Source organism: Atractosteus spatula, chromosome 14 (assembly GCF_055471065.1).
Source record: "Atractosteus spatula isolate fAtrSpa1 chromosome 14, fAtrSpa1.hap1, whole genome shotgun sequence".
Lineage (NCBI taxonomy): Eukaryota > Metazoa > Chordata > Actinopteri > Semionotiformes > Lepisosteidae > Atractosteus > Atractosteus spatula.
Window position 1 is genome coordinate 34487033 of NC_142719.1, and position 26322 is coordinate 34513354.

Sequence of the window (26322 nt, forward strand, 5' to 3'; positions counted from 1 at the left end):
ACTGACTATGATGGTGCTGACAGAGAGCTGGCACGTATCAAATCATGTACCTGTATAAGCTACCAAGTGAGCCTTCCAGGAACCCATAAAATACTGGTGTCCTTAGAATCCTTTATATGTACAGTATGAGGATATGTTGGAATATTCCCTGTTTTTCATATTGTCCTTTACAATTTCATAACAGACTGCTATACACAAGTCAAGGTAAATCTAAGAAGAGCTCATTAAAGTTCAAATAAATTATGATATCAAACAACATCATAAGAGATTGAATTTGTGTTTGTTTATGCACCTTTCTATATTGAAACTTACTTTCCAGGTAACGGAATTTGTGGAATTCACAGCTGCCAGGAATGTGAATACTCAGCAGGCTTTTTTAATAATCACGTTCTTCAATTCAGTTCCTGTTTTGGTTTCTTAACTTTGATGAACGTTTACACAATTCCTAAATTTTCTATCAACTAAACCCAAACTAGAACTAATGTACTGTATACAGAATGTGTGAGTAGCATGGGTTTAAGAATTGCCACTTTATCTGTTTTACATATTTCTGTTTGGACATACCAAATCATAAAAAAATACTTGGTTCCATTGCTGAAGAAAGAAAAATAAGATGCTTTGGATACTAACAGAAAATGAGTTGGCAATATCTTAGTGAAATGTCCTAGTTTGTACATGCAAAGGAATGCTGAGCTAACAAAAAGAAACATACGGTAATTAAAGTGGGTAGGAACAGTTCAAGGAACCTACAAGTACTGTCTTCACAGGTTTTAGGAGGCAGTTGAAGATGTTAAGACATGGGGCAGTTATGATTTGACTGGTAGTTCTGCCCTCTCCTTATCTTGTGCAACACAGGATAAGGAGAGGACAGGAGAAGCTGAAGAGCTAGGGAGAAACAAAGGGTGAGAAAAAATGAGGAAATGTGAGGTTGGAGGTTCTGTAGAAAGGACCAAAGAAAGAAACTGAAGGAAGTGGCATATCAAGACAAGAACATTGGAGAGGGAAATGATCTGGCGATGAGAATTAATTAAAAGTACAGTAGGACATAAAGGACTAACATTAAGGAAAGCAGGACAGAGAGAGAGTGATATAATGTTCTAAATGAATTGAAAAAGGTTCTGAGGGCAGCTATGTTTTTTTAAGGGGCATCCGACCTTCAAAGGGTGTCAGTCATTAAAAATAAATATTGAGTGTAAAAAATATTACAGGCTTCGGAAGATTCTTTGCAAAAGAAACAAAACAAAATTCTTTACCACAAAAACATGAAAGAAGGCTCATACAGTACATGTGACATACTACACTTCCTCAGGTTTGTCTGCTTAAAACATACAGTATAGAGTCTCCATCATTTGTTGCCTTTTCTGTTAGCCTAACAGGGGACCGTCCACCTGAAACACTTCCTCATATTAATGTCCTCCATTTTGTTTGTATCGTGACCTTGGAATAGGATACCCAAATGGGCAAGTTAAAAAAATGAAGAAAAGGAGGATTCAAGAGTCATCAATACTACTTTTGAGTTTAAATGTAGGTGGTGATGTACCTGCAATAAATAAATACATAAATAAATAAACAAACAAACAAATGTAGCAGAGTGAAAAATAATTGGTTTAGGATTAAAGGTGTCTGAGGCTGATTGGCCTTAATTTGTGCCTGGTTCTCTGAGCTGCCTTCCCTGATCAAGAACAGCACAGAACAGACTGGCTTGACTGTGCCTGTGACCAGGAGTTGTGGGAGGGAGCTCTGGAACACGGTGTGGAAACATAATGCACCTTTACACCAAGAGATCATTGGGACATTACCACCTCCTTTGGCTTAACTTGTGTTTATGAGGGTTTTAAAAAGCTCCAGTCAGAAAAGACAGCACTTGGGAGAAGGAAGAATTGAGAGACAGATTAGTAGTTGCACCCAGGAGAGGGCTCGACTCAGAGACCAGGGACCCCAGCATTGTCCTCCTCCCACCTCTACCCAAAACTGGACTTAGAGACAAGAAGTTAGACGAGGGAACATCAGGGAACACTTTGGTCAGGAGGCCCGGGACTGAAGAGGTTGCCTGGAACTTCACTGTTTCTTCCTTGTGGCCTCAGGAGGCACAATAGGAGCTGCTTCTGGAGAACGATAATACTGTTCATACAGTTCTGGTAACTGGGGTTCTTGGATTGCTCTAGGAGTAAGACATGTCCTGTGCTCTGTGTGTTAAGTTAGCAGTCAGAAGAATTACAGTTACGGGGATACCTTTCTGTGAAGGAAAGATTGATAACTGTCAATAGAAGGGATATTGTAAATTATAACTCTAGTCTTGCCAGTGGATGTACTGGAGGTTCTGGGAGATAAATGAACCTGTGGCAGTGGAAAAAAAGGGTTCCTTAGCACCCATTATGATTGCTAGGTGGTGCACAATGTGTGGGATACCAAAACCATGCCATCAAAACCAACAACTAAATCATACAAAAATATTCAGAAATGAAGTAGATGGAAAAAAAGAGACAGGGAGGGAGAAAATTATCATTAAAGGACTGAGACTCTGGATGTTTATTAAGGGTTGAAGTTGGACTGTGAAATAAGAGATGCACAGCAGCCCAAAATGAATAAAGAATTAACAATCACAGCTTGGCAGCCATGATCTGTATAAACGTGTGAAAATTTGAAAACCATGAGTAATGGCAGACAGATTTATTGATAACAACAATGCAAGCAACTGGTAAATACTGCTTTAATTGTGCAACACCACGGAATATTACTGTATATCTTGGCAGTGATCTTTTCAGCAGAACCTACAAACATTCATTAAAAGAAAAACAGAACAGAAGAAAAACAATAATTTGTTTTAATTTAAACCACCATCATTCTGCAGTGATACAATAGTTTACAATAATATCAAAGTCACCTACAAAAAATATACATAAGGCAGTCATTCAAATTCACAAGAAAGTACAAATACAACTGATGCAAATCCAGATCCCAGGTCCTTTTTCCCTTTTGATGTGTTCTATGACATTGTATAGCTAGTAAACAGTGGTTTGCTACACATGGAGTAAAACTTGAAATCCAAGGAGTAAAACAAATTGTCTTTGCAGTACTAATAGTTATTTAATTTAATATATGTTATTAAATATAAAAATCAGATTATTGTAAAATTTACTCTATTCTTTGTTTAGTTTTTTACCACAGATAACAAAATACATAGAAAATGGCACCATCATAGAGTTCTTATGTGTCTACTAGGGCACTTATAAATGTTACATTCTTATATGCTCTAACACAATGGCTTGTTTGGCTGTTAATATTTAACAAACAATAACAAGCGTTTTGTTTTCTTTCCTATCTTTTTTGTTGTGCTTTTTTGTGTCAAAAGAAAACAATAAAAATGTTTTTTTTATTTATCAATTTGAAGCTGATGCCCATTGATGATTATTGTTCTGGTTTTAAATATTAATTTTGTTCAAAATTCAAGAAGGAGAAATTATTGGAATGAGTACTTTTACAAGGACAGAAGAACACAGAAGCTTTTAATCAAAAATATTTGAGATAACATTTTATTTTGCATGTTCTAGAAACAAAAATTCATCACTCCTGTTAATGTAGTTTTACTCAGGGTGTGCAAAGCCACACAAACTCTCCTTATAGTCTCGTTTTCTTCGATATCCATCATATAATAGCACTTCTTATATTACAGTTTAACAAGAGGCAGGCATAAATATTTTTTCAAAAAATTACAAAATAGACACAATCCATCAAAATAACCCTTGTAAACAAACAAATAGACAAAACATGCCTTCTCGTGTTTAATATTTTAAGGGTATAATGGACCTGTTTCCAGACATCTAGAAATTAAAATGTGTGTATTAGATTCCGAAGCTAAAACGGAAATGCAGAAATGGAAACCGAAGAGCTCCCAATTTTCAAGAGGGGGCGCACGTTGCACATAACAACGGGTCGAGGATTGGGAGAAGGAAAATACAGCAAACAGGTATGGAGGCGTGTTTGTCTTACAAACTGAACGATACAAAAAGCTTCATAACTGTTTATTTATTGAAAATTAATTATCTTTGTGAGGCGTTTACAATCTATACCGCGTGGAACCAAAAATATTAATTTCCGTTTTAATTCGGTCAGAATCACTGTTTTATGTTGTGTGCTACTATCTAGTAAAAAAACAGCACACTTCTTTGTTCATGCATTTTTACCAAAGAATGAAGTTTCGATAACTGTCTTCCCCTCTCTATTCAGTACTTTCGTACTTTTTTTATTGTTGAGAAATGAATCTCTGAAAATGACGGTATGTTCAAAGAAAATTTTCAAAGTATAAGGACAAGGTCTTTCTACAAGAAATATAAAATACTAGATTATATCACTTTGGCTCATCTTCATTTTATAATGTTTGGTTATTGCATAAACAGGGCGGTTACTTATATAAATATATAAAAAGTTTGAATTTCCTCTGACTGGAAATCATATCAATTGCTTTACACCCCAGATGTTCTGCAAGCCATTACATGCTGAACCTGGGAGATAGCTAAATTACTGTATCTTATGAATAATAACTGCATTTTGCATTGAATCAAACTTTCCCTTCTTCACATTTGATAAGCATGTTGTGGTACAGTTTCATCAATGTTTCTCAGTGCATCTGATAATGTTAAGGAGTGCAAGATCTGTGTTTTATGGATATCAGTTGAAAACTGAATCCTGTGTAGCTGTACCTTACATATAGTTTAATATGTGACTACACATTAAGCAGCAAACATAAAATCTGAAAAAAAAAAATAATTTGAGAATATCAACAGTTCCTAAAGTTCAGTTTCCATTCATGGATTTCCTACTTTTTCAAGGACCTATTAGCAGCAGTGTTTTTATTATTAGAGAAAAACAATATTGACAAATACAACAAATTTAAAGTCAAGCAAGTCATGCTGCAAAAAATACAGTTGTTCTTATAATAACAGGTCCACTGTCCCCTAAAGAAGGCTTATAAATAGCTAGCTCTAAAAATCTTTAAAGGTATGCTTATAGGAAAAATCATTTGGCAGTTGATTACATTTTCTCCAAACATTGTATATCAATATGTACTGTGTAACAATTTTGGCTGACTTTAAATTTAAAACAAATTTAAAAAAAAGAAACTACACAAACACTCACATTAATACTAAAACTGCATGCTTTAATGGAAACACTAGAGCTTTGCATTTGAGACTAATCATATTATTCGAACTGTTGCTCTTTATGAAGGGACCAAGAGCATTTAAGGGCTCTGGTCTGTTGACCTGGAGTTCTAGTCCCTTCTTCCTTGTTAAAATCTTAAAAATCTCCAAATATATGGAAGATACTTGCACAAGAAAGAAAACTGCAGGAAGCAGTTCTGCTGGAAGTTCTGATATTAAAGCTGCGTTATCCATTGTCACATTAAAACTGTTTAGAAACAAATATACAGTCTGTATACTAAGCCATAAAATATCCACATCTGCTAAACATGATCCAACATTAGATCAAATAGATTTGTTTCTTATTCTTCAGAACCTAAGCTCCAGTATAAATGGGAAAATGTACAACACATTCTAAAAAGGAAAACTGTTTCTTATAGCTTATTTACTCAGAATTAATCTTGTGAATATGGAGAATATTTTAAAGAAGCTTTCCACTTTTAAAGCAGGATAAGCAGCACAATGGTTTCTTTTTTTTCAAAGACATCCTTTAAGGATGTGCTGTATAAGACTTACTCTCACAAATTGCCATATTCAGCCAACATGTTAAGTGTGTAATGGAAGAGATGTCCACATCTGACCATGAAATGATATAACAGCTGGATAACATTGTAAGCATTGTTAACTGTGGCATTTTTATACAGTAGGTGTGTGATGTCATAGTCATCCTATACCTTAGCAAACATCACTAAGTATTAGAAAATCGTTTTACCACCTGGAATAATAGAGAAGTATGAGTGTGTTTTGAGGTTAGATAATAACCTGAATACCTATATCTCCCTGATAAATCCATACATAGTGAAGACATTGTGATCAAATGGTTAGACATATGTACAGTCTTAGAATTTCTCAAAAGCTTTCCAAATGTGCCCAAATTCTCATAAAGCTAAAGTGTAGATACTACAATGCTTTTTTTATATGCTGAGATAGTTTATTTCATTACTATATTATTTTCATAATGAAATATATAAATATGTAGATTTTGTAACTACTCTCTTCTTTAAATAATTTTGAATGCTTGTTGTAACTATTCATTTTGTGGTTCTAATTCAAAAAGTACAACATAATATCAACAGCAGTAATAATAAACAAGGGAATTTTAAATATCTGTGCCACTTGATTATCCAAGCTGATCCTAGATAAATAGTTCCATATAAAAACACTAAACTGTTTATTGCAAAAGAAGTCCATTGAGTTATTACTGACTTTTAAAAATTGCTTATCACTTTTTTTACCTCTTGCAATATACTACTCACATATTCACAAACACTACTGTATATAAGAACTACCTGCATGAGTGTAGGGATCATCGCACACAATATCTAATCAATACGCTTCATAGCAGTGTGCTATATTTGCAGGAAAATATTTATTAGCTGTCATCTTCAATGGAAGAACAATACCAAAGTGCGTAAAATACAATAAATGTCAAACTAATCTACTTTGACCATACCTGATTAATTAATTATTCTGTGCAATGCTGTAAAAAGTTATTCCTTCTTACTACCAAAGACTTGGACTTTAAACTTAAATTTTTAGTATTGTCAGTTTCTTTTTCTCAGATATACTGTATGTCTGCAAAGCATGTTGTGGTATACACCCTGCAAAACATTACTGGAGTGTATTTCATGATTTAGTGTATTTAGGAAAATTAATTACAAACTATTTATTTTCTATTTGCAAATTGTCAGAAGTCAGTTATTCCTGATTTTGATAAAGGTGATATAATTTTTGATGCTATAAATACAGTCATTATTCATTTTGTATGAAAGGCTAATGTCAGTCAGACCTGCTTTGGCAAACTGAAACTAATAAAAGCAGCAAAACATAACAAAACCCAAATTGTTTCAATATAATAAACTACTATATCTGAACTGGCCAAGCATTTATAATTTTGCTTACACTAATATACAGTATGATGCCATATTTACAGTTATTATTCCTTTTACATGAACAACCTTTAGGCCATCTTATTTTGGCAAACCAAATCAGTGACATTCGTATTCCAACTAATATTACTGCTATGAGCTAATTTGCAAGCCAAACAATGAGACCAAGGGTATGTAAAATGTAATTTTGAACACTCCTTTTACACAGTATTTCATACCTACCCCCTGCTTCTAGTTCCTATACAGCATGTGTACAATTTATTTTCTTAAAAAACAAGCAGTTAACTGTCTCTTTGACTCTACAAATCAGTGAAAAATGTTTAGTTTTTTTCAGACGATGAACTGTTATAAAGGGCTCAATATTTAAAGATTCTTTCCTGGTTTTAACATTCTTAGAGAAGTCACTAAAGCATGGAACAGTCTCTCATTTTGATTGTTCAAAAAAGGGATAGATTCAAAACAAAAGGCCCTAACTTGCAAATCCACTCACTGAGTGCTTTATAAGTTTTCCTTAAGTATGATTATCATATTAAATTGACTGTGGTGAAGCTATTTAAAAAGGTTTGTACTTCTGCACAGGGTCTTTATGAAACACAAAAGTTGTGGGGTGACCGTTTCTTTAACAGTAGATGTGTTTAGAATGAAAGAAATGCAAAAGCACACAGCAAACTTAAACTTACCCTACTTTTCCAGCTCAGGGCAAATTTCAAGTCTTACACTCTCTGACAAGAGAGACACTTACAGAATGGTCCAACTCATCACTGTAAGCACAGGCATTGTTGATGCCTGCTTTTTTCAAACAGAGAACAAAACATTTTGTAATCCACCCTACTTTTTAACTAAAGTTCAGGCTTGCCATTTTACAGTCCAGTATGAGGGATACGTGTCATGTTTTTAGAAAAATGGTAGCTGAATCCATTTGATGTTATCCTAGCTCTGCTCTCAGAAATATGGAAGAGACCTCACTTTGCTGAGGAGCAGGAATTAAGTTCAAATATGATCAAGGAGCAGGTGGGTTACAATAACTGTAAGTTAAGACTATTGTTTAAAGTTTACGTAAGCCAAATGTGATATTAGTTATTAATTTTTGAAAATGGTAAGCCAACATAAAGTTCTCAGTACTAATAATGTTATATAAATGTGTTGTTTATGAAAGCGTTGATTGGGCTTCTACAAAGAAATGATAAACCAAAGCCTAAAAAAAAGATATGTATATATACAGCATGATATATATACACATATAAATGATGTGTTTCTATAATACCATTCATGTTGAATCAGTGGAAGTGTAAACAGGTTTCAAGTAAGATGTGAAATGCGAAGGGTTTCCTTTCCCTCGTGATCCGACATCCGACATTATCCGCATGGAAAGCTGATCGCAGGCTTCAAGCAGGAACTTTTTAAAGCTCGCTTTTCCAATCAGCTTCAGCTGGAATAATAAAAAAGAAAGTAGTATTGAAAACGAGCTGCGGGCGTGCTGCTTTAACCTAGAGTAGGTAGGTGTTCTGGAATAGTGGGAAGGCTTCTCAGGCAAAAAGAGCTGGTCACAAATTTAGAAGATTTTAAAATTGAAATAAAAAATAATATTAAAGACTTAGGAAACATTTTCTTTGACAGAGCAAATGTTTCATACATTTGTCTTACTAGGCAAAAAAATAACATCCCTGCTTGAACTATCAAGAAAATATCAACATTAGCAGGCTAATTCTGTTTAAATCTTTTGAAATAGGGATTAGCACATTCATATCTTCTGGCCTCCTGGATTTTTCTTTTGCTAAAGATGTGCTGATGGATTCGTTTAAAGTAGCATCGACATCATGTCATTCAACGACTTCCTTTAAAAAGTCAGTGGACACTATACATGGTGTGTGAAAAAGAGGAGTTTTTTTTCCAGTTTGTCTACTTACTTAGCTATGGCAGAAGGCGCACCGGAGCGGTGAAAGTGCACAATCTGCCACTTGCCATCTCGGCGATGCCAGATGCGGGTCTCTTCAGACTGGGCGGTGCGGGGCATGCCGTTGTTGTCTATGTACTGGGTGATGCGGATATAGGCAATGCAGGCAGCCTCCTCACCAATGAGGTGGATGTGAGGATTTAGGATTGTGGTGTGAACGGGCTTACTGTTTTTAGACCACACTGAAAAACAGAAAATAAAACAGAATTGGCTTGACACTAATCTAAAAAAGGCTGAAACATAATGCGTTTCAGAAAGAAACTTGATTTAAGGCTCTTGCTTATGTCAAAGCCCCACGAAAGTGGGGCAATTAAGAGGAACACAGTGACTAATTTTTTTAGATAGATAAGATCACTTTAATGGCCATCTACAATTTCTTGTATGAGGAATTGGTCTTTTTAAAATACCCCAAATTACTCTACATGAGACACAGACAGGGAGAGAAGCTTGGGGTCATTTATATGGCACCCTTGGAGCAGTTGGGATTAAGGGCCTTGCTCAGTGGGCCAACAGAGTAGGATTCATCTGCCAGTCACGGGATACAAACCGGCAACTTGTCCGTGGACTTGAACCCGGACCTTCACTGATTGCAGTTTACTCTGGGGATTTGAACCCAGACCCCCAGTGACCACAGACCAGCTTGCTGTACAATAAGCAACAGTGCCACTGTTTAGAAAACAGTCTTAGAGCTTTAGCAATTTAAAGTAGTTTTAGTGGAAATGTGATAAAACAAAGGAGAAACTCTTTCCCAATGTTCTGATGCAATATCATCTTGTAAGCATTAAAATCCTAATTTATTGGAAAATGCTGTTTACCCTTTTCATACTTCATGGATAAGTGAAAAGGAAATTCTTTGAGTACTGGATTTCAGTTAATCCTTCTGTACACCACTAGATGACACTCTAAACTCTAATTCAGAAACTGAAGCAGCTTGTGATTTACATTACCACATTTTCAATATTTACAAACTGTGCGGTATGTTCATGTCAATCAGTGCTAATTTTCTCTTGGCATAATTGTAATGCTTTTTTAGGTTTATACACGTCAAAATGGTGTCCAAATAAAGGCAACATGCCAGTGCTAGCAATAGTATATAGACAAAGAGAGCATTTACTAAAAGCTTTCAGTTGTTGAACAGTGTAAAAATGTTTGGAGGTAGGGTTCTTATTTTTTTTTCTTGTTTTACACACTTTACAAGCTAATTGTCTGTTTTTAATCTTATGATACTAGACAGAGTTTTGACTGAGCAATGTTGTTAAATACTGTTTTGTATCATGGTATCGTAGTTTTGCTGTAATGTATTATTACCATATTTGTTATATTGCTGTGAGCCGTCTTTCTGAAGTTTTCCTCACAAAATGTCTCATTTAATGCCATGACTTCATTGGTTAAGGAAGATATAAGAAAAGCACTTACTACATTACTGTAGGGGAAAACAAATATCACTATGGATCTACCCAATCAAACTAACTAAGCCACCTACTACCACGAGGAATGTTTAACTGAGTAGCATTTTTCTGTTTAATGATTTCCACAGGGCAAGACAGATAAAAAATGCTACAGTCATATACAGTATCTAACGTATTGTTCCTCTTGACAAGAGAACTAAATTCATAGAATCCCACATCTTTGATGCTACATACTATCTTCATTCTGTATCTCCAACAATTAGGATTGTGTGTGAGACTTAAATGCAGCACTTACATGGAGTGTAATTGGTTTGATTTTATCTTTTTTTAAGTGAATAGAATAAAGCCATGCATTAATGGATGACAGATTGTTTCACGCTTCCTGTAATTGTGCTTAACAGCCCATTAGTGCCATTTCCTTTTTGTGCAGAACACAATCTAATATCAGTCGATGGAACTCCCAGTGAGGAAATACAGTGCTCTTCTCGAAAGAAGCTGAAAATTGTTTGAGAAAATCAGATAGAGTTATCTGTTGTCACAGATAGCTGTAATTGCTACTTTTGTGAATGAGACCATGCTGTCACCATTGATCATTATTCGTATGCTTTTCATGACACCACTGTCCCTAAAAAAGCTTCTCATCTGAAATGTGACTAACAAGAAACCTTGTAAATGTCATATTCATAAATCGTTGAAGTTACAAATATCTCACTGTATTTATTTTACAGAAAAGCAACCACTGTTGTTTTCTAGCAGGTGAGAAACGTTTTCCAGTTCTAACATAAAAAACTGAAAATGTGCTCGCTCCATTAGAGAGTAGTTTTTATATCTGAGATTTTTTTAATACAGACAGGATTTACTAGAGACCCTTGTCTCATATCGTGCTGAACAAGTTTGATCATTTCCATTTACCATTCCATTTTATGAACCAGTAAAACTGATTTGCTTACAGTTCTCAAAGTAAAATCGATGGAAGTCCAGTCCCTCCACCAAGTTCCCGAGGGCTTCTGGTTCGAAGGCTGTAACACTAGGATCACACATCTTCCTGAAGAGGAAAGAGATACAGATTTCTTTTTTTTAACTTATTCAAGGAGCAGAAAACTAAAAAGTTACTGTAGATATGCCAATTGTCCAGATAATGACAATGATGGAAATTGGGATGGAAACCTCACTAGATACAAGTTAGCACAGTATACTTGCTTGGCTTAAACAGTTGAGATACAGGGTATGGTTAGAGATTCTTTCCACATTCCAGTGATTAGGAGGCCTGAGAGGAGAAGAGCTGGTGTGTTATAGCTCCTGAGGAATGACACACTGCAGTGAAGCGCTGTGAAGTCCCACATCATCAGAACAACAGGTGTGTAAAGGTCATTCAAAACTTTGTTTATTTGGTTGTGAAGCAGCAGAGCATAAACTATGAACAGCAGACATGTTTCAATTTCCAATGCCTAGAACAGCTGAATTCCACGTAATTCAAGACCCTGAGAGCTCTTACAACCGCTTATGCTGGAGGTGCATGTAAAGAATGTGTTGCAGATTTATTGTCTGTTGAAGCATTTCAATTGTTGATATCCTTTCCATTCTAACTTTATGTGAATGCCACCAAACAAAAAATGCTTGACAAAGATGGACTACAAATCCTTCTCATCCTCTCCAAACACACACAATAGTAATCCTAATTTGACCATATATAAAAACATGCCAGGAAATGCTAATACAATGTCTTCCATAGTAGAGTGTATTCGCTTCCCATTAAGGATGAGGGCAATGTTCTGTTCTGTTACAACTGACAATTATTATATTTATATTATATATTATATATAACTGGTAATTATATTCACGGCCTAGAGAAGGGGTCTCCAACCCAGATCCTGGAGAGCCCCAGTCCAGCAGATTTAATAGGTAGACTTTAATTCAGAAGGCCTGGAACAATTTAACTATGATCAATTAATGTGTGGGTGTGCTAAATTGTGTAATTTGAAGATTACTTGATACAATATCCAGTATATCCTTTAACTCTCAGTGACCAGTGTTACCTTCTTTAAGACATTGCTTGCTTAATTGGTCTATTGATGTAGCAGCTGACTGTGGGTGAACTATAAGAAAAACAGGATTATTGTACTCCAGGACCATGGCTGGAGACACTTGGTCTGGTGTCTAAATGATACAAAATTTACAATGTATGGCATAAAGCATACAGTATCTGTACTTATAAAATGCAAAGAAGACATATTACTATCTTTCTACTACTATTTGCCTCCAGATGTTATTATTCATTAAGAGTATTTCATATTACGTAGAATGGCAGTTCATGAGTTAAACAATGTCCCTGAACCTGAAAACCAGAACTGAAGTGTAGCATTAGTATTTAAATTAAAATCCGATCACATTAAGCTGCATAACCTTTTTATGTCGGTTTATTGCTTAATATGCCATAGTGTGAAAGCTGCCCATGTATGTGCTATTATTTTCAAAACGTTGGAAGTTTTTGAAGCCAGTTCGCGACAACTCCCAGAAACAATTCTGCTAAAACCAGCAATTCTGCTTTTTTTCCTACTGTTACTGGCTTCTGGGAGTACTGTATATATTATCTATGTAAATGTAATGCAAGGAACTTCCTTCACTGAGTATCTAATAGACATTATAAGGAAAATATAGAATGAGGGCAAGTCACAATTCCCCGCGGTCACTGACTCTAGGGGTATACTGTAGATAGTGCCCTGTGAAGCCTAATCTTCAGAGTCTGTCATGCTAGCATCCATTCACCACTCCAAAACTCTATTGCTGATGCAGCAATCTCTTGGTTTAACAGGGGTTCTGACTTTTTGGTTTATAAGTCCAGTAGCCAAAGCATCAAAACAAGCCTTTACAATATCACATTAGGATTTGTCTGAATCATATGAACTAGTTTTTAGTCTTGAGACAAAGCAATTTAGAGCTAATTGCCTGTCCAAAGACTAAAAATGATATGATACAGTATACACTACTATACAGTAGATGGGCATTTGTCCACATTCTGGACTTTGTGATTTGAATCCAGAGTTAAAATGTAAAGACCTGGAATTGGTCAACTACAGCAACATGATGCAGTACATCTGGACCTTCTAACGTTTTAGAGCATTTTTCTCAGGAGACTGATATGAAAATCAATTTTATGACTCAGTGTTAATCAGTGTGCTGAAAGAATATATAATTTGACAGGTGCTCAGGAACTCTGCCTTTCTAAACAACTAGCTTTTTATTGATTTCATAGACAATAAAGAGAATGTAGTGGGTCAATGTTTTTACTTTTTCACTGGTGAAGAATAAAAATACAAAACTATGCTGACCTGAAGTTCTGTCAATAGCTGCTTTTTCTAATCACGTGATTTATGCCACCCTTACTCCATTCTGAGTATTCAGGAGAGAGACACCAAGGCCACTGCATGCAAGGTTTAGTAATGGCATGAAGGGCCCACTACCCTTCCTCAGAGACAACAAGGGATGGATGGGATAGACACTCTGAAGTAGCCAATCAAACCTTTAACACATGTACAATGTCTGAGAAAGGTAAATGCTGCACAGTGGTGGAAAGGAAAATCATTATATAAATGCAACTTATTAATGTTTTCAGGAGGTGGAGGAAACCTAGAGTACCTATAGACAACCCATATGAAAACAGATGGGATGTGCATACTGTACTCCACATGGGTGAATTGAGACAAAAATTCATTAACCTAACCAGGAAACACAAGATCTGGGCAAGATTTTAGTTCAAGTTCAAATTCAATAATTTATTGCCATAACAACTTGTTGCATAGATTTGGTTCTGTAAACTCACGCAAGTAAAGACGTACTACATACAGTATATAACATAAAGCCAATGACAGAATGCATCCACCCAGCACATTCACAAACCATGTACTGTAAACCATTTAGGATGAACAGAGAAACTCAAAGCAAGAATGGGACTAGAACTTGCTTGAATTTATTATAAGAACTGACAGCTGACTTACGTGTAGCTCTCAAAGTCTCCATTGCTGATTGCTTCAATCAATTGCTCTGTCACCTTAATTATCTCTTGCTTCCTCACTGTCAAAAACAAAAGCAACAGTGTACACTGCATTGATAAAAGAAGTCAACATTTTCTGTTGGCATCCCTGTTGTGAATTGAATTGTTTTCTCGGCAGTTGGGCAATGCAGTATCACAGATAAAATTAATTCAATTTGAAAACTTTGACCTACAGTATAAGATTGTCTTCCGTTATGCTCCAAAAAATCATAGGAATTTGTAACAGTGGATGTTGCATTTGTAGTTACTTATTAAAGAAGGTACTCTATACCAAAATTCATTAGCTGCATAAAGACAAAATGTTTTCGGCAAGCACGCATTTTCCTTCTTCTTTGCATTGATAAGACAATGCTCAAAAAATCTAAAACACATTTTTAAATTAAGCAGGTGGGAATGGACTCTGCTTCTGAAAAGGTGGGAATTCATTAAAGATAATTATACAACCCCTGGTATAAAATACATTAGAGGGGTGATTTTTTTGTATTCTGCCTCCGTTCAGTGTGTGGGTGGCTGTCTGCTGCCCACATCAATCACAGTCTTTTTTTTTTAATGATTGAGTTAAATAATAGTTCTCTAGCCACAACAGCATTGCAAAAGAGGACATTTATTTTCCTTTTGACGTGGTGGCTGTGTAGGTTACAGCTCGGTTAGGTCATGCATAGGGAGAATGAAGGAAAAAAGAAAAACACTAAATTGCCATGTGCTCTAGCTCATAGCATATTGTGCTAAATCTTTAACAAAGCCATAATCTGTGCCCTAAAACATGATAAGTCCCTTGGTAGTGGATTTTACATCCACATTTTCATGAGGATCTTCATATGCTTTCTACTCCTGCTCCAGCTTGCAGTGGGATCATTTATAATTCACTGAAACCCAGTTTTATTAGACGAGAGACCAAATGCTGGAAGCGAGAGAGCACATATGGTGGGAGGAATGGCCTTTTAAGAGCTTTTAAGGTTCACAGCCTTATAGTACATTTACTAAGCTAATTCTTCCTCTCCATTTAACGAAAGTGTCAACAGCCACATGGATTGGAATCCAGCTTTTTTCAGAAGGGTTGACTTTGCTACTGTGGCAATCGCAGCCAGAAATGGATAGAAAAAAAAAGGAGAGGGAAACGATGCAGCAAAGCTAAGTTCTCAGTGGTCAACACCTTTCTACATTAAAATGTTACAGTGAAAAGGCTGAATCTTTAAAATCGATAAAGTTACTTTAACCAAGTGCACCTGTCACAAATAGCAGCTAGTATACTCTTTATCATAGAAGAGTCTACTAATCAAATCATTCGCTGATTCTAGACCCACTTCTGTTCCAACATTTTCTGTTAGCTATACTGTATCTTGATCTCTGTATCTGAATCAAAAGGTTATCATTTGACAACAGCAGGGTTTTCATTTCTGAGCATAAGAAGTGTTCCAGCCTTTTGATCTTTTGACTTCTTTTTAACATTCCTAAGTTTTTAGAATAATGTGTGCTACTGTGCAAACCATTGGTATGCAGGACATTCAGTGCACAACTACCAGACAGGAAAAGATAACCCTGCCCTTAAGGAACTGCCCCTTTGCATAGCTCAATTACTGTATGTTAGCTAAGGGACAGTTCCTAAGATAAGATTCATGCTGTGCTTTAAGTTCTAAAAATTGCAGACTGACTGTTCTGAATTCCTGACTACACAACTTCATGTAGAATGTGAAACAAATATAGATCACACCACTGATTTTTGTCCCTGAAGAAAATTAAGTATAGTCTTTCTACTCTTAATTAAATCATTAGCACAAAAGCTCTCTCCAAAGACCTGCATTTTTGACTGTCATGAGCAAGCAGCCAAAAGCCTAATTTTCATCAGTTACTCAGTCACTTACAGCTACAGCAGTTGTGTGGTAACAGCTTCTCAGTTGAATTAAGTATGGACTTCACCCAAAGTAGTTGATTTATCACTGATTTGATTTATTTCTAAAGTTATTGTGCATGTTTTATAAATTAAGTGCCCACAATGTTTACTGCTCTTAGTAAGACATCAAGAAATGAGGAAAGTGATGAAGATGAAAATGATAATCTTCTATGATGATCTCATTATTACTTTGAAGATGTATCTAATACATGGCACAGACATTAATTTTTTCTGAACTTAAGAACTGTCAAACAGTTTTATATTTGATTGACATTTGTAACTCATTCCAAATATAACATTTATGTATTATTGTTATAGTTTAGACTAAGCTGATATGGAATATTATTGCACTTGACAAATAAATGCAGGTTTCCATCATCGCATAAATTCTTACATTGCATATATTCCAACATGCATATATTTCATTCCCATAGCTGGCAATGATAATAGGAGGCTCAGCTGCTAAAACAGGTAGCAGAACAGTAAACTAGAAATATAAGATGAGAAACTGAGTTTGAAGAAGATACCTGTAAAAATGTGACACAAAAGTTTCATCATCTTAACAAAGTGGAGAATGATTTAAAAAGTGAAAAAGAATGTTATAAAATCTCATTGTAAGTATACAGTATAAAGTAAATCAAAGAATGTGCTGAAAATGCACAGTGCACTAGTAATAATTAATTGAGAATACCGTATGAAATTTTAGTTTCCGCTTTACTAAAAAGATATTACTGCTGTGGAATCAGTCTGTAGAAGAACAAGCCGATATGCCCCCTGTTATAAAGGAACATTCTACTCTGACAGTCTAAAAACTTAATCTTTTCGTCCTTTTTAGTGGGCCTTAGTATTCCACAGAATCAAATACATTGACTAAGCCAAGCCAACCTTTAGAGTTCTTTCAAATCAACACTAAAACACAAAGCAGCACACACAGATGGAGACTAGGGGGAATTGCATTTAAACTGAAAACAGGAGGTACTTCTTTATCCAAAGGGTTGTAGGATTCTGGAGCACGTTACCCAGTGGTGACACCCTGACATTTTTCAAGCAACAGCTGGATGAGATCCTCAATGGTCTCCTTTCATTTGGGCCTTTTTGCATGTTCTGAATAAAATGTTGCATGTTTTGAATAAAATCATTTTAGGGATGTGAACAGCCTCTTGGGGATTTGGTTATGCAGTAAAGTGAAATGCAGAGGAAGGGTTCAGCTGTGCTTTTCTTTAGCACTGATCGTTTGCCACTACAGCATCTGGATTTCAACTAGAAGGTATGTTTTAATTTATACGAGCTCTAGACCGGAGGCTATTTTCTTGTTTTATTCTGTTATTTCAGGTGAAACAAATAGGTTTCGAGTTATGAGCAACATCTCCAAAAGAAAAGTGTGTTTTCATGAGCAGGGTTATTGGGGCCTATCCACTTTCCTTCTGTCCCTTAGACACACAAACATCAGAGAAAAGGGTATGGCAATGTTTTAGAGCCAGGCAAAGAATTCTGTTGGTGAATTCAAAGGTGAGTGACCTGTGTTTTATATTTAGCACACACAGTTGAATTTTCACATGGCCCTACTTGCATGCCCTACTGTGCAGATACAGTGCATCACTGTACAGTATCTTGAAAGTCAGCCCAGTCAGATATTCATGGTATACCTAAATTGTACCAGGCTGTAGCTTTTTTTGTGGTGTAAGCACAAAATTACTATTTAACTATACTGTATTTGTTTCCTCTCAAACATACATTTTCTCCTTGTTATAGTTCTGTCAGAAATGTAATGTTATATTTTTGAAAAAAAAATACTTGTTATTATAACCAGGTTTTTTTTCATTAGTTTGCTTTTCGACTTTTCTAACTGTTTGAATTACTTGTTAGAGGCACTTTATGAATGATTGATTTTCAGAGCTGTGTAATGCAAACAGCTTCAAATGAAAGAGCAGCACAGTGAATCACATTACAAGTGTAATGATTAGCACTTTCAGGTACTCTGGAAATACAACACAATTATCAGTGCTCCCAACACTGCAGTTTCCCAAGAGTTTAAGCTATTTAAACTATTAAGCTATATTTAAATATACAGTAAATAGGATGCATAGTCTACCTTATTTCCCAAAATAAATTAGTAGCAACTATTATAACATTTATTCAGCAATATTCTTATCAATGCAAACATTCAGCAATTGGTCAAGTTTACTTTGAAATATGAAAAGGAAGTTATATACTGTATATAGAATGCATATTGTTGTTTTGTACTGTGACAATCAGTTATGCACTGACCAGTTCTAATTTTAAAAGCAAAACTAATTTTAAAAGTCAAACTCAAAATCACATTTTAATAGATTTTTAAATTACAGCTATACAGCATTTTTGGTTGTACTGTTTTTAGAAGCACACCAGCCATTGTTTCCCATCAAAATAAAATAAATCAATAATAATGATATTCTGTATCAGATATATACTGGGCATCAAAAGAAATGTTCCACTTAACTGCTGTCATATTTAAAATAGTGTTGTCGGGAAATGATTTTTTTTTTTGCAGTAGGTGCACTGACATATTGTTAAACATTATGACATTAGTAAATTTGTTATGCTAATTGCCCTTTGCCATTTATAGTGTTGATCAATAGTGGGGCTACTATACAGAAAGATACAGGCTTCAAGTGTACTGTACATGGGCACTACTGGAGGCAATACTGAGACACATATTTAAAACCAGGTTGCAGATACGGTCTTGTGGGTTCCCATCTCCTTCCTTTCCTACAGCCCGGACAATCATGTGTTCACTAGTCTCTGATCCTTATGTCACACATCGTTTCAGATCATCCCAAAGATGTTCAATAGAGCAGGGGCTTTCACATCATAAAAGTCACATTTGTGTCTCACAAGAAAGCTGTTGTTCTACAAACAGCATAAGGACATACTGTACATTGTCCTGTTGACATCTCAGGGCACCTATCAGGGTGGCCTGTGCAGAATCTTGATTCATCACTTCTTGGGTTTGCGAGTGCACTTCAGGTGTCATTCCAAATTACCAATGGCACAAAGCTGTGTTCAGCAGAACAAATCGGTTCCTTTGAGTTTTTTTTATTTTTTTATTTCTTGAGTTCCAGGCTTGGCATTCAGCAGGTTAAATCACCTCATCAACTGTACCCAATTAACTCCCTAATAAAGGTGATTTAGTGCTTATGCAACACTTAATGTCTCTTAAGTGTATTACAGTCAGTTGATTAAATCAAAATGACATCAGAACATCCAGTCAATATCCAAAGTAGGCTAACTTTATTTTTCTAAAACATTCATGTATAAATGGTGACATGTTTCTTTTGATGTCCATTATAATATGAATTCTAATTTAAAAACAATAAAAACTAGAGGATGTTTCTTCTGATGTTTACCACTGATTTCACAAAAATAAATTACAAAAAATACATTATTGTATTGTGTTATAAGGTGATGATTGGTCAGGATTTATAATGGTAATGTTCACACATCTCTTCAAATTGTATCTTTTATATATATTATATAATATACTATATACTGTATCTCACATAGACTAATGTTTCACAGAGACTAAATTTTCAAAAATGTTAGAATAGACATGATGAAACTTCCTTATTTATTATATTCACTGGAAAACTCATTTGTAGAGCACATTTAGGAGATATAAGTCTACTAGTAATCCAATAGATGGAAATTATTCTCTTGAGAATTCAGTCATGAGTTACTGACATTCTTCCAAAATTTACAAAAGCATTTATTAGAATGTTCATCTGTCCTCCCTTTCACATGCTGGAGCTTTGTTATAGAGGAAACTGGTCCATATGCCTGCCATGTGGCGAGACTGATGTTCTTACCTCTGGTATCCTCATCCTCAATAGTAGTGTTAGTGCTTTCAGATGATTCCTAGAAGGAATATATGAGTAGGGTTAGGATTTAATTCAGGCTCACTAATCGTATATGCTGTTAACACCCACGCGGTATTTGTGAGTGGAATATGCATATACCAAGTTAAAGTATCACCCAGAGCGCCTTTGGTTCCCCTTCTTCCTCATGGGGAAGCTGCACCTTGGAAAAAAAGAAACCGCTCCTTTTTAGTTTTGGAAGGAAAGGGCGACAACACCAATACCGGAAAGCCCACTTACTCCACAATGGACAAGAGCCCAAGTGTAATTCAAGCAATGGTTCTGGCAACAGTAAAAATGAAATGTCATAAAAAGAAAGTCCAGCTCCATTTGAATTATGACTTCATTGGGGGGAGGGGGTTGTATGTTTTTTGTCGCAACGACTTTCCCTATTAGATTTGTGTCCAACTAAAGTACGAAGCCTCCTCAGTGAGTATACAGCTACCACAGGCTGCCGAGAGGGAATAGCACACTCACCATGAGCTGGACACTGGAACTGGACTTCCTTTTCTGGAAGAGAAATGAGAATAAGTTAGACAGAAACAGACAGAATGTAATGGAGGCAGAGACAAGGACATGAGAGAGAGAGAAAGAGAGGAGGCAGAGCCAGAGAGCTCCATTGTGTTTTGTATGAGAGCTGTGCGGTACAGTATCTCCTTTGTGCCACACTTTGCACTTTGCCTGCTGTCAGAGCAGCAAAGCAGCCTCCCAGCCTGGAGCAGAATTCCTTCAATAAAAGAGCATACTGTTGTGAAGAGCACCATGGGCCCCTGCATTGAGATTCAAGCACACAACTTCCTGGGCTCTTTCAAAATGAGCAGGGCTGCTGGAATGGTACATATACACAAGGGGTATCCAATAAGTGTCAGAGACTTGTCAAATGTGGCACACGTAAGGTTTTATTTTATTAGAACTCCCTGACATCCCCACAAGCATGAAGACGGTCCCCTACAATATTAATAATTTCTGTGGTTCCTAGTCCACAGAAATGTTGCCTTCTCAGCAGTTGGTAGAGGTTTTGACAAGAGATTGAAGGTGCCAAGTCTTATAGGTACCATAACAGTATCAGTGTATCCACAGCACTTTGAGATTTATCTTTTTAAAAGGACACATAAGTGCATTCACATTATGTCATAATATAATCTATTCCCTTCACCCAGTTTTGTCACACTCAACACTTAATGAATGCCCCTTTGTAAGCTCATATACAGTACTTTACATTTATGGTTTATTTTTAAGCTGCAAGAAGATATCCTGGAATAAAAAGTGCATGAGCTGCGGCACATGCCACAGAAACATGATTAGTGCTCGGCTTCCTGGTGCTGTATGGTTTTCACTCGATGAACTTTAGACATCTCCATTCAGCTGATCCTCAGCACACTGGGCCAGCTACTCAGGGCAGAAATTGAAGACCACACTTACTGACATTTAGTATTGTGATTCTAAGTAAACACACCTTAAAATTAATCCCTGCGCAGAAATGTAATTCACTGTGAAGAGTTTACCAAGCACTCGGGAGACGGGCTCAACCACGCAACAGAATTTCACAAAAACAAAGGTTATTGTGAGATGATGTGAGAAATCTGATTAAAATGCTGGACCATTTTCATTTTAATTTAATCTTGATTAAAATTATGGACTGTTTGTGCCATAATTTTAAATCTGTCCCCAGAAGCACAAGGATTTAAGATTTTAATATAAACATTTATAATAATATTAATTTATATGGTACCAGCATATAAGTGAATTTTAATAATATATAAGCACTACATGCAGAATTACTGTATTAGTGATAGAAAAGCAAAATGAGATCAGTCATACAGTACTATGTATCTCACAAGAACTTTGGTCATGATAGTAAGAAGGTAAAGAAAAATAGACAAATAATACAGTATATCACATTTTTAGCATAGAATTTCCAAATGTAATTGTTTTTCATTACAGATTACAACTAAAGTATATGAGTCTCCCAAAGAGTAATCATTCTAATACTACATCTCAGAGCACTCAGAGCTCCTGAGTCTTGCTTATTTGGCTGCTTACACAGTGAATGACCACTTTCTCCTCAGATTTCAATCTCAGGGTGGTTAAGTCAAAAAAAGATTCAGCATACCCCTACCTTCACACCATCGTTCTTCTTATTAGCCACACTTTTAGCTCCTGAATAAGAAATAAGGAAAAACAGTGAGACCAAAAAAGACACAGATGCCCAAAACATGAAGGCAAATGGCATTGTGAGCAAGTTCAAAACATCAAACATTAAACTTGCAAAGACTTGGAAAATCCACAGTGATCCCAGGAAACTAAACAAAAATAAAGAATTTCTCTGCTGCCGTAGTCCTTTTTGAAGATATTTTTGTGGTTCTTTTAAGGATACAGTCACATCAGGATACAGGGAATTTTGTTACATATGGTAAACACTTTTGCAGAACTAGTTTGTTTTCAGAGTGTTCAGAGCAAAAATAAGCATTGAGCAAGAAAGTTTTTGTCCCATTAAAAAAAACTCCACACAAAAAAATGTAAAAAAAACTCAGGTAGCCACCTGTATCAATCATTATGAGCTCAAAAAGAGGTCATAATTATTAAGACTGGGATTATAACTAAAAGTTCAAGAGGCCTCCCTTGTATAAGAATGCCTAAGAGGTGTATCGCCAGGCACATTCTAGAAAAAGCTGTTTAATTATTAATTTGCACCATGTCCAGTTCAGCTGACAGTCATGTCCTGTTACATTGTCTCTCCTTCAGGACTGTTTGTTTTATAAGTCACTTTAAAGAGCTGAGCTAGGGTATTTCCTTTTTTATTTTAATCAACGCTTTGCTAATTTTAGCTCTGCCTTGACTGGGTCATGTGGATGCTCATTCTGGAAGCAAATGTAGGCCTATCAACAGCCTGAATGCCTGGCGAACCTTGATCCCTGGGGCCATGGATACAGTTGGAAAGGCAGATAAGGCCTGACTATTTGGGCATCCTCTGGATGTGAGCCACAGCGTAATTCAAGTAGTCAACAATGAACAAGGGCAACAGATTTTGCCCATTAGTCTGTTTAAGGTGGTATAAATAGAGTAACAGTAAGCTGGCTGTAAATCTCTTTATGTGCTTTACTTAGCTTCGATTAAATTAAGAAAAGGTTCGGGGGCACAGCATAAGTAAAAATTATTTATACCGATGCTTCTTGCACCACAGGCAGAGGTCTAATTTACATGAACATCCCCTGGAACACTGAACAGCTTCTATTCTTAATGCCAAAAACTTAACACTGTTAAAGAAAGCCCTGCACTTGCCTTTTAATGTTCCAACAAATTAACAGGGACTTGAAACTGTTTGCACTCTAGTATTGTACAGCAAGGTTTAAGAGAATGCCAGTCCTGCCGATTATGGAAATAAAAAGCTGAATACTGAGACGATATTTGCAATTGGGTTTAGAATAGTACCACTTTACTGTGTGAGGGTGCTTTGTCAATTTCCTTGCTCTCACTTTGTGCACCAAAACATAAAAACATATCTGTGGCAAAAGTTTATGATGTATCTTGCTTTATTGTAGTTTCAGTTTATTTTACTACAGTGGCATGGCTAATGTTTATAAAGGAAAGTCCATTTTGAATAAAACTAAATATACAATATGTATAATTTTACTTGCAGTAAAATTCTCATTTCTCTGTATTATAAGTGAGAGATACATAAATAATTTCAGAGGGAGTTTGATGTTATTTAGTGATTGTGGTACTCTTGAGACAATGTGCTCTCAGGATGCATTATGACCCAAATATGAATGCATTCAACATATACAGGATCTCATCTGTCCATCATCTTTAAGTATTTGAAACAAGAACTAGTCCCCAGAGAACTATGGGGACTAACACTAAAACTACTCTATTTATAACAGAACAAAAGTGTTTTCTTGCCAGATAACTTCACAAGTTTGCCTTAAAAATTGTTAAAATGCCTTTTAACAATAGAAATATGTGTAAGTAAGTGTTAAATAAGAAATTGTAACAGTTATTATGATAACACTTCTTTTAATTACATTACAATATTATATTCTCAAAGTATATGATACTGTAGTGTTAGTCCATTTAGATAATCCAAACTGTTACATTACTACTTAAAATGTAATTCTTTCAAACGACATTCAGAAAGAGAAATAGACAATAACTTTAATTATTGTACAAGCTGAGCTCTTTTAGTGTAAAATACAAAAGGCTTTTAGATATTTTCTATTGTAGATTATGATGCTTGCTGGAAAGACCCATTAGAGTAACCTTGAAAGGATGAAGTAGAACTAGTATGTTTTTTATTAGGAAAGGACACATTATTTAAATAAACATACACAGTGCATCACATTTGACAATGTGTTTGTCTCAATACTATTAATTCTTCTTATCTCAACAAATTGACAAATTATATATGCTAAATTCTAAGAAGACAAGCTTCTGTTGCCATTAACTTGTGCAACAAATGTCATGGCATAAAACAATATTGGTGAAGTTATTCAGACTAGAAACAGAGCAGATGGTTTTACCAGTATAAGTGGGCTGCAGTTGCAGGCAAGTCCACATGCACCTTTTGTCAAGGAACAATTTTAATTGTGATGAATATCTGTTTTGAACAGATGGCAAAACGTCTACTTTCCACCAACTTCTTTTTTTAAGCAGTGGCATTAATAGCACACTAAGCACAGCTGAGTAGTTATCTACATTTTGTGGATGATAAATGATAAAACCGGTATACTTAACATGACAGCTTGCTGCAAGGAAGGAGTGTGCATCCAGCACCACTGGAGCCAATGCACCACTCACAAGTGGTGAGATCAAAGCCTACTCTGTTCCCCAGAATGCTTTAATGATCACTGGTATTTTGCAGAGTGATTGAGAAGAAAGTTTTGGATGTCAAAATGGAGTACAAGTTGGCATAAACTGTACCGCAATGCAGAGCCCCAAACCTTTGCAAGCTGTTCTCTTAGCCTGTTCCAAAAATTACAGAGCTGCTCTCTCTCTGAACCTAGTGAGCTGTGGCCACAGCTTTTGCAAGTGCTTACACACAGAAATAAACTGCACCCCAGCTCCTTCATAGAGGAAGGCTTCTGCTGCAGTGCACTTATCACTCTCCCTAAAGTAAGGCAATAGAGGACCATTCAGGGAATATATCTTATGAACTTACCCGAAAAGTTTCGTGTTGCCAGCATAGTCGTAAGAATAGCACCCTGGAGTAAAATAATGACACAGAACAAGCTGACTTTGCCTCTTTTTTAGCCCAAAACAAGCATTTCACAGCTCGTTGGAGAAAGGTAGAAAATGCATCAGCAGTTTACGACAAATATAAATAAATTTATATTTGTGGTTACAGCTTAATAAATTCTTGTTTGCCACATGCACCAAAATACGCATTACTGCAATGGCAGTCGAAAGGCAGTAACCCAAGAGACATTGCTGAGAAGATTACATTCTGCTTTGGCAACTCATTCTAGCAGTTTATTGTAAAGGTGCAAGCAATGAACCTCTCAAATGTGATGACAAATCACTCACACAAGTAATTATGCTTAAAATTATGTTGGCAAAAGGTGCTCTAGAGAAATAAATGTCTATTAAACTTCTACTCTCTTATTTCAGTCCACAAGTTATAAATATTGGGAACATTCTAAGATGTTATAAATCAGTAATAAAAAAACAATAATAATCTTGCAAATTAAATAATTCTGGATAATCCAATATGTTTTTTTAATCAAAATTACTGATACTTACTATTGATGTTACTGCTTTGTATTATTAAGATTTTGATTGTGTACATCACAATTTGTTGTTATTTGATCATGACGTGAAGACTAAGGACAAAATAACATGAAATATAAAAAACTAAGGTGTTGACGGTAGCTCCCATCAGTCTCTTCCCTGATGTGGCTAACCTGTGTTCCCACTGATACAGCTGGATTCAATTCTGATTAGTCCACATACCTTCAGCTTCCTCCGGGCATTGAATTTCTTCAGGCAGTCCACGGTTTCCTGTCTGTGCATGCAGGAGGCCACTGTGGAACGATGCTGC

General features: G+C 35.8%; 1 protein-coding gene across 4 annotated transcripts in view; it reads right to left on the minus strand.

The window, feature by feature from the left end:
- Positions 1-2696: 2696 nt before the first annotated feature.
- The window catches only part of camk2a (calcium/calmodulin dependent protein kinase II alpha), an 82493-nt gene continuing 58867 nt past the window's right edge, over positions 2697-26322 (minus strand). The window contains exons 11-19 of one of the 4 annotated variants that reach the window (XM_088931861.1): positions 26235-26318; positions 25444-25486; positions 22405-22445; positions 20763-20795; positions 20238-20286; positions 14446-14521; positions 11401-11495; positions 8995-9223; positions 2697-8516 (exon numbers count right to left, since the gene is read on the minus strand). In XM_088931861.1, the coding sequence (XP_088787987.1) occupies positions 8513-8516; positions 8995-9223; positions 11401-11495; positions 14446-14521; positions 20238-20286; positions 20763-20795; positions 22405-22445; positions 25444-25486; positions 26235-26318 (654 nt within the window). In that variant the 3' untranslated portion in view covers positions 2697-8512. Of the gene's footprint in view, positions 8517-8990; positions 9224-11400; positions 11496-14445; positions 14522-20237; positions 20287-20762; positions 20796-22404; positions 22446-25443; positions 25487-26234; positions 26319-26322 lie in introns of those variants that run through there. The other 3 variants (XM_088931862.1, XM_088931860.1, XM_088931863.1) reach the window with 3 other exon arrangements.